At 42.2% G+C, this 9,370-nt stretch overlaps 1 protein-coding gene across 1 annotated transcript; it reads left to right on the forward strand.

Annotated features, from left to right (window-relative positions):
- Positions 1–7,485: 7,485 nt before the first annotated feature.
- LOC147889533 (U-box domain-containing protein 4-like) lies at positions 7,486–8,421 on the forward strand. Its single transcript, XM_087391270.1, has one exon. It carries the CDS (start codon positions 7,486–7,488, stop codon positions 8,419–8,421), a length of 936 nt encoding a protein of 311 aa, XP_087247396.1.
- The last annotated feature ends 949 nt before the right edge of the window (positions 8,422–9,370 follow it).

Here is a 9,370-nt window from a genome sequence, read left to right on the forward strand (position 1 = left end):
GCTCACTGGTACAACAAGCAGATAACAATTCTTATGCATATGATGTACAGTCATTTGCTTGATTCTTCCACGCTTAATGCCAATCTACTTGCTGACTCACAAGAGTCCAGGTCAGTGCAACGCACTTACCATTTCTACATTTTAGTGCAACATTTCAGGAAACATGACACCCTATTTGTGTAGCGTGCTTTTCTACTACATTGGGAATGGCTGAAAAAGGAAAATCTCCATGCAGAAAAATATAAAACAACATTGGGTGCGGTTAGATGCTACTGCCTCTCAATTTAAATCAACACATGGATTCTACTTTGTCTCAAGGTTCAAATCCCTGACCCCAGTCTAGACATGATGTGGAATTTCTTTGGATCTAGCCATTGCAAGGGTGAACACGATGAATGCAGTGTTGTTATTAAGCAAGCTCTGTTTAAACACCAATTAGCATGTTCTCAAGAAAAACTTAATGATGCCCATGATGCTGTAACATGGCTTACAGCCAACCTCTCCACAAGAGCGCATTCAACATATAGTAAACAAAGCCTTAAGAATATTCTAGAACACAGAGTGTTCCATGAAGTGAAAGTGGATGAAGTGCAAAGGAGAAGCCAGCACGATTGTGAGAAAATTAAAGGAGTTTGTGGTCTGCACAGCATATGGGGCTTTTCAAACAACCAACCAATTAAAACGAGAAAACTTTCTTGTTTTTATAGTGCGTGCATCATAGGGGATCATGACGATTGTGAGAACATTGCAAGTGCAAAGACATGGGTGCGAGTTCAAGTTTTTTCTCTACATTCAGATGGAGTCACAAACAATGCAGAGACAAACGACTCGCCATAGTTTGGGGGGAGTTTCGATGACCTCACTAACTATCTAGAAGAGGGGGATAACTTTGCAGTTGTTGCAAATTCTGGGGAGAACGAGGAAGATGGCCCATAATTTCTGTTGCAGTGCACAAAACCTAAGTGCAAGGTTGAGGAAACATTTAAGGATAATTGGGGAACAACCTATGAGAAGTGGGATGTAGTAGTTGGAGCTTTTTGGTACAAAAAAACATCTAAGAGAGGCCGCAATTATGAACTGCTACATAAGAGTCCACAAACATGTGTGCACTCTCATCTAGTAAAAGCTATTAAGTTCCAGATGCAACCTGTGCCACAACGAAAGAAGGGCAAGAGGGTCTTCACATTGGATTTAGACACACATGAGCACATCTTGGGGTGTCTTGGAGCGGTGGACGAGGACGACTAAGATAGTACTAAGAAAATGTATGTAGTCTCATTGCAAGGAAACAATATGTCCACTTGTCCTAAAAAATGAAATTTGTATTGAGACTGCTTCTTATATCCCAAACAACCATCGTGCTGGTTTTATTAAATTGTTATTGTAAATCCCAAACACTAAAACCCATGCTTGTTTTTAGTAGATCCCTGGCAACCAACGTGCTAGTTTCCCATAATGAATCCACACATCGAGGATGATTGGAATGAGTTGAATGCATTAGCAAAGTGTACTTGCAGAGTCAGTTTATTTCACAGTAGTAAATGAGCAGACTACATAGATTTGTGGAAGAAATTGTGTGCCATTTATGAGAAGGAAAATGCCTCTAATAAAGTTTACCTCGTGAAGAGGTTGTTTGAGTTGCCGATGAAGGAAGGGGTCTCCATTACTTCTCGCTTGAATGAATTCAATATTATTTTCAGCTAGCTTCAAGCTCAGAAGATGAATTTTGATGCGGAGACTAAGGCAATATTTCTCTTATGTTCATTCATTGCCATCCTCATGGGATACCTTCCATATAGCTGTTAGTAACTCTGCACCTGGTGGAGTACTGAAGTTTGATGATGTTGTGGGTAGCTTTTTGGCCGAGGAGATTAGACAGAAGTCTATGGATGGCAATAAAGCAGGATGCAGCCTTAAATGTGCAAAGGGGTAGATCACAATTCACGGGGAAGTCCCAAGAAAGAGGGAAGTCTCGTAGCAAATCCATGGCATGGAACATTGAGTGTTACCACTATGGCAAGAAGGGCCATATGAAAAAGGATTGGTACAAGCTGAAAAGAGAGCAAAAGGATAAGAAAAAGAATGCAAATTGGGGGTGCAAATAAGAAGAAAGAGAGTCCAAGGGAGGACAAAGGAAAAATGAAGATTAAGGAGATTAATGCAGTCACTGATGATAGTGACAATGACATACTCTTTATGTTTAGTCTACTTGTAGACTTGCTCACCACTTCGGATTATGCATATTCCCAGGATTGGATTTTGGAATCTGGTGCTTCATTCCATGTTACTCCCCATAGGGAATGGTTCTCCACTTATGACAATGGAAAGACAGGTTGTGTGCATCTTGGAAATAACTATGCATGTGACATAGTGGGAGCAGGTGACATAAAGTTTTCTTTTGCAAATGGGTCTGCATTTGTTTTGAAAAATGTGAGACATGTGCCTAAGTTGACCAAGAGTCTTATTTCAGCGGTTCAACTAGATGATGCCGGTTTTTAGACCACTTTTGGCTTTTAGAATTGGAAAATTTAGAAGGGCTCTATGGTTTTGGCCAGGGGTGCCAAGTGTGGGACTTTGTATCCCTTACATGTATCAGGGGTGTCTAATCATGTTGTTGCAATAACCGAGCGGCCAAGTACTTCTTTGTGGCATTGCAGGTTGGGGCACATGAGCCAGAATGGAATGAAACTCTTATGCCATTTGCGTTATGTACCGCATTTGAGTTTTTTTGATTTTGAATTTTGTGAGCACTGTCTCTATGGGAAGCAGACTAAATCAGCCCATAAAAGAAGGGGAAAGAAAGAGCTTGAAAGGCTTGATTTCATGCATTCAGATGTATGTGGCCCCATGCCTACATGGTCATTAGGAGGGGCTGAATACTATGTGGCATTCATTGATGATGCAACTAGAAAAGTGTGGGCTTATGCTATAGCTTGGAATAGCGATGTGTTCCAGGTATTTCAAAAATGGTTGGCTTTGGCTGAAAATCAGTCAGGTAGAATGCTTAAATGCCTATGGACTGATAATGGTGGAGAGTATATCTCTCATGACTTCCAGCATTTCTGTGATACACGTGGGATTAAGAGGGAGCTCATGTCCTCTCATACTCCACAGTAGAATCTAGTTGTAGAACAGATGAACTGCACCATTCAGGAAAGGTTGCAATGTATGCTTTCCAATGCAAGTCTTTCTAGTGGTTTTTGGGCTAAGGCAATGAAGACTGCAGTGCATGTGATCAATAGATCACCTAGTAGGAGTTTGGATGGTGGTATTCCTAAAGAGGCATGGAGTGGCAAGAAGCCCTCTTACTCTCATTTGCGTATATTTGGGTGTGAGGCATATGCACATGTGCCAAAAGAGATTCGGAAGAAGCTAGATCCTAAGTCTAGGAAATGCATCTTTCTGGGTTATGGTGAAAGTGGAGAGATGGGCTATCGTCTTTGGGATCCAGAAGCAAAGAAAATCATACAAAGTCATGATGTGGTCTTCAATGACAAGAAGATGCATAAGACACCCATGAGGGATGTGGAAATGAGGAGAACCACTTTCTAGGATGTGAATCCACCTGCATATGTTGATAGACAGCAAGCTGTCTATGCACTGAATGTGCAGGAAATGGTGCCACCAGGTACTCCCATAGGTACACAATCAAGGGCAAATGATGGATCATCTATTGGTGGCAATGATGAGCCAAATGTGGCTGATATGCAGGTGGGACAACAAGCTGAAATGCCCTTGAGAAGAACATCTAGAGAGTCTAGGCTGCCTGAGAGATTTGTTCCAGGGGTAGACTATGTGATGCTTATTGATTGCGGGGAGTCTTCTTGCTACAGAGAGGCTATGATACATGACGATCAGCACAAGTGGGAGTATGCTATGCAATCAGAGATGAGTTCATTCATAAAGAACAAGACTTGGGACTTGGTTTCTTTGCCGCATGGAAAGAAAGCATTGCCATGTAAATGGGTCTACAAATTAAAGGTCATAGGTGATGATGTGCCTAAGAATGGTTGCTAAAGGGTTCAAGCAAGAGAAGGGTGTGGACGTTGATGAGATATTATCTCCGATTGTGAAAAGGACCACACTTAGATGTGTACTTGGACTTGTGGCAATAGAGGATATGAAACTTATGAAGATGGATGTCAAGACAACTTTCTTGCATGGGGATTTGCATGAGGAAATTTACATGATATAGCCGGAACCATAAGATCTTTTTGTTTCATAGTTCTTAGTTTCTTGAGGATTACCTATGGAGTTTTCTCTTCTCTAAAACGACTCAAGAATGCTACTTTTAATGTGTTATACTCATCAAAATGAGCAACACCGTACTACATAAACCAGTTCATTGCTTTACCATTGAAGGTTGCTGCAAATTGTTCTTTCTTGGTATTACTTAGCAATTGTCCAAATCCACTAGCTGTCCATCTTGTCTCAAATTGTCCAACATGACTGTCAGGGTCTTCTTTATCTTTGCCAGTAAATTTGGCTACTTTGACTAGTGGGTTTTGCATCTTTGGTTGAATTGGCGCACTAGCTTGCACTTGGGAGGTCTTCTTTTTGGGAGGTGGTGGGAGGGGATTGAAATTCAGCCATTGTCTTGCAGTTACAAATACATTAGTTGCAATATTTGCCGCAAGTGCTCTTTGTAGGAATTCTTGTGTAGGACTGGGCAGCATCAATTTTTCTAATTCTCAGCTTGTGCCTCATGCAGTTCCCTGCTATGTAGTGAATTATTTGAGGAACTTGTGCCACTTGGAATATAATTAGAGTCGTGTAGAATGTCGTCTGGATCTTCTATTTGTGATGCAGTCTCTGCCTGACTTCTATTTCATGTGAAGTATGCAATACCAACGTGACATGGAGAGATATCTTCCCCAGGTCTATTTGACATCGACTGTGCTTTCCATGAAATAAATGGATAAAGTTTTACTCACGGGATTTCAGTGGATTGATTGTTCTTGAGTTTGAAGCCTCGAATGCTTCTCTGCCTATTGCGAATCCATGTTGATGTTGGATTGTATCCATTGTAGTTGCTTGTCATTGTGTTTGATGTCACCTGTTGCTCGTCGTTTTTTTGTCGGTAATCCGACTGTTATTGTCTTGGTTTGTTGTCGTCTGTTGTGGTCTTCTTTCCGCCGGTAATCTGACTATTGTTGTCTTGATTTGTTATCGTCTATTGTGGTCTTCTTTTCGCTGGTAATCTGACTATTGGTATCTGAGGAATTCTGTATTGATGTATCCTAGCTTGATTGGCTGTAGCTTGCCTTTGTGGTCATTTGCACCTGGCTATTCGATGTGAGTGAATTGTATGCGACTTTTGTAGTGATGCAAACTACGTAGATTTGCTGTATGAACTATGAATGATCATTCACCGCTCCAGCCTCGCTATGGTATTCGGTTGGGCTATGGGTTTGTATGAGTGGCGTACTCGTAAAAGACAAAGATTATCTAGTACAATTGTTTCTGCTTCGACTTGCTTTTGTTTTTGTGGAGTTGTCGCTTTGCTATGTCTACTATTGTTATCAGCGTGAAGCAGCGTAAACCAGAGACTCGAGGAATGAACGCTGTGAGGATCGCCAAATGTGTTCAGAGTGCATTCAATAAATGAAAACACAGAACACACGTCAACTCAAATGTAACAGGTGCAAGGAGTTGGACTGGCAGGAGCTGGATTGCATGTGAACTGAACTAAACAATGAAAGAACAGCAGCAGAGTATTATGCTTCAGTAGAGATAAACAACTCAACCTTAAAATGGGTTGTTACAGGACTTTTATAGCTATCCAGATCCATTCCGACTGTTATAAGTTTGCAGTCTGTTATATCTTTTAGTAATAGCCCTTGTTACAAAACATCATACTATTGCATTAGCCTACTACTTATTAGTTACAGAAAGTGGTATCCACTACATACTTAGTAACTGCCTTGTGCCGTGGGACTGACTTATCCTAACCTATGCTGACCTTGGGTTATTGGCCATGTAGGTGGAGACTGAGCCTTCAACATGGACAAAAAAAATTGTCCTCTTACTTTTAGGACACACAAAAAGGTCTTTCATTAGAGACTCTTGCATCCTCCAAATGTGATAACAATGAGGATCAAACCTTAACCCTCAACTTCTTGCAAGAGAGTTTAATTGAAAGACCCCTTTTTAACGGGGAGAAAGCACCTTTGATCACTCAAGGGTAATAATGAGGAAGAGGAAGAGAAGGAGAAGGGATAATGATGAGATAGAGATGACGAAGAGGAGGAGATGAGCAATAGATCCATTTGAGGAAGAAGCAAGTAGCAAGAGATAGCTACATTAGCTAGCTCTACTTATATATATTTTTAAACCATATGACCTTTGACATAGCTAGCTAAGTCTACTTTGACTTTTTTTAATAGAATACTACATAAGCATGTGGATTGTATTGAAAAATTGAGGTGGGTTGTAAATTGAGCATCTAGCTCCATGTGGCACTCTAATAGAATTGTGAATATTTATTTTGGCTGACACTAGACTAATAGAATTGTGAATATATATCCTTACACATTAAGGAAAATCCTAGGACAAAGCTACTCGAAGTGACACAAAACAATTCTTGTGATGGCGCTTCTGTTTGGAGTGCCTCTTTTATCCCCTTAAAATATGAGTAGCTTTTGCTTTAAAAAGATCTTTAAAAAGATCTGTGAGAATGTAATTTGGAGGACAAAAAAACTCTTTTGATACTTTCCCGTACCTTTTTCTCTTTGGGTGGGTCTAGGCTATCGACTCGCCCATAGAGGAGGAAATAGAAGTGTAGTGGTTCACACCGGTTATAGGTGTGGAGATGACATGGGTGAACCATTTAGCGATTGGTGTGGAGATGACATGGGCAAGACACAAATCTTTTGTGTCAGTGGGGTTGGGCCGTGCCTGCTATTGGGCCAACTGGGATGACCCTTCAAACCACCTTTTGGAGGAGAGCCCTTCAAACCGAGCGCTTCATACCACCACAGCCCATCAAACCAGGATGACCTCGTGGGGTGGGAATGGAGCCTTAATATAGATTTAAATTTTTTTTGGGGGGGGAAACGACGAGTGCACCGAGCCATAATATATATTTGATATTTTTTTGGGAAAAAAAACGTATTGAAACTAACGTGCTCGTCCTCGTACGAATTTGTAGCCGCTCTTCACGTAAAGATATTCATATATCTCATTTCTGTTTGCGAGACCCAGTCTACGTTGAACTGTGAGCTCCGAAATGTTGCAGTTTCTTTTGCTCATGCCGTTGCTCTTATGCATTGCCTTCTTGTAACTTAATGCGTTTGTGTGATCACTCGCTCCAAAGATTCTCTCATTCCAACTCTTTCTTCCAAATATTCTCTCCTTCCAACCCTTTCTTCCAGGTCTTCTCTCCTCATTGCAGTTTGTATCTGGGTGTTAATCCCAAGGAAGCCTAGACTCTCCCACTCCGCGATTTCCCCCCCACCTTCGTGTTCCTGCCTTTTACAGGCGGCCATGGAGGTGAAACGGAAAGCGTCGGAGTCCCTGCTAAATCAGCTTAGCTTCGGCCGGTCAGATGCGAAGAAGCAGGCACTCGCAGAGATAAGGCTGTTCTCCAAATGGGACATGAATAACAGAATATGTCTAGCCGAAGCTGGGGCTATCCCTCTCTTGTTGAACAGCCTGACTGTAAAGGACCTCAAAGTCCAAGAGAACGCCATAACCGCACTATTGAATTTATCGATCTATCCTGGCAACAGAGGTGCAATCATGTCGACACCCGGAGCAGTGGACAAAATCGTGCGAGTAATCCGCGAAGGGATGAATTCAGACACAAGAGCCAACGGAGCAGCGGTCCTCTTCAGCCTACTGGTGGAGGAATCATTCAGGTCGGATCTGGGTGCGTTTCCGACCCTGGTGCCAACTCTTTTGGATCTACTAAAGAAAGAGTCGCCCAAGTGCAAGGCGGACGCGCTGAAAGCGCTGTTTCATCTGGCGTTGTGTCCAGAGAACAAGGCGAGGCTGGTGGAGGAGGGTGTGGTGCCGATTCTACTGGCGAGGCTACTGCAGGAGGAAGGGAAGCTGACGGAGGATGTGTTGGCGGTATTGGCGCAGGTGATGGGGTGCAAGGAGGGGGCGAAGGCAATGAGGCAATCATCGGCAATACCCATGATAGTGAATTTGTTGGGGAGAGGGTCGGACAGGGCCAAGGAGAACGCAGCTGCGACGTTACTGAATTTGTGTGAGACGGGAGGGGAGGAGGCTCGCATGGAGGTTTCTCGGGCTCGCATGTGCGTGGATGCTGTCGAAAAGTTGATCGATTGTGGGACTCCTCGAGGCAAAGCCAAGGCTCAGTCTTTGATCAAGCACTTGGATAGATCCTCTCCCTCTCGGATTGTGAAGCAGCATGCACTTGATCAAGGCTCAGTCTTTGATCAAGCACTTGCATAGATCCTCTCTCTCTCGGAATATCAAGCAGCATCGGACTTTACCAGAAGATACGTAATTGTACAGGTTGATCAAATCAGTAGGACCGCTCGACGCAAAACCAAGGCTCGATCTTTTTGATCCTCCCTCTCGGAATGTCAAGTAGAATGATCTGGGTGTGCTAGAAGATATGTAACTGTACAGGTTGATCAGTGTAGAATTCCTCGAGACAAAATCAAGGCTCAATCTTTGATCAAGCTCTTTGAGATTCCCTAGACGAACGTCAAGTAGCATCTATGCTTCCTAGAAGAAGATCTGTAGCTGTACCACTTCGTACAATTTTTCTTTACTATAGGGGTTTTAGATATGGAGTTATATAGCTTGTAAAAGAGGAAGGTGTAATTTTAAAGGCGAGATATTCACTCATTCCCCCCTCTAAGAATGTCAAGTAGCGTCCTTGTTTGCTAGAAGACATGTAGCTGCCATCTTTTCTTTCTTTACATAAGGGGTTTAAGATAGAGAATTATTAGCTTGTGAAAAAGGAGGGGGTATTTCTAAAGGCCATATATTCACACACAAGGAATTTTGAGAAATGGCCCTTGAACATAAGTATAATAGAAGGCTTTTAAAGAGTTGCGCAAAAGCTCTAAGGTTCCAATGCAAGGGTTCTTCTTTTCTATAATTTTCAAAATTTTAATTTCTTCACACAACAAACCGAAACCCCCCGTGAGGAAGCACTATGGAGCACATCAAGACAAATTAACTTTGAACCAAAATGACATGAAGAAGTGCTATGGAGCACGTGAGGAAGCACTATGGAGCACATCAAGACAATAAACATACAAACTTCCTCTAGAATACTATGTAAACACCATGTGGGTGCTATGCATCACGAGGCTATCATGAAACCAAACAAGATTTCTAGTATAGGATCCCTCTCCTATATTTTTGCTAACACTTTTGACCTTTGTGA

The sequence above is a fragment of the Dipteris shenzhenensis genome, chromosome 20 (genome assembly GCF_047967505.1).
Source record: "Dipteris shenzhenensis isolate YYH24624 ecotype China chromosome 20, Dip_SZ_1.0, whole genome shotgun sequence".
Classification (NCBI taxonomy): Eukaryota; Viridiplantae; Streptophyta; class Polypodiopsida; order Gleicheniales; family Dipteridaceae; genus Dipteris; species Dipteris shenzhenensis.

What these genes read in the sequence shown, in the direction of transcription:
- LOC147889533 (XM_087391270.1), top strand. Translation starts at nt 7,486, where the DNA reads ATGGAGGTGAAACGGAAAGCGTCGGAGTCCCTGCTAAATCAGCTTAGC.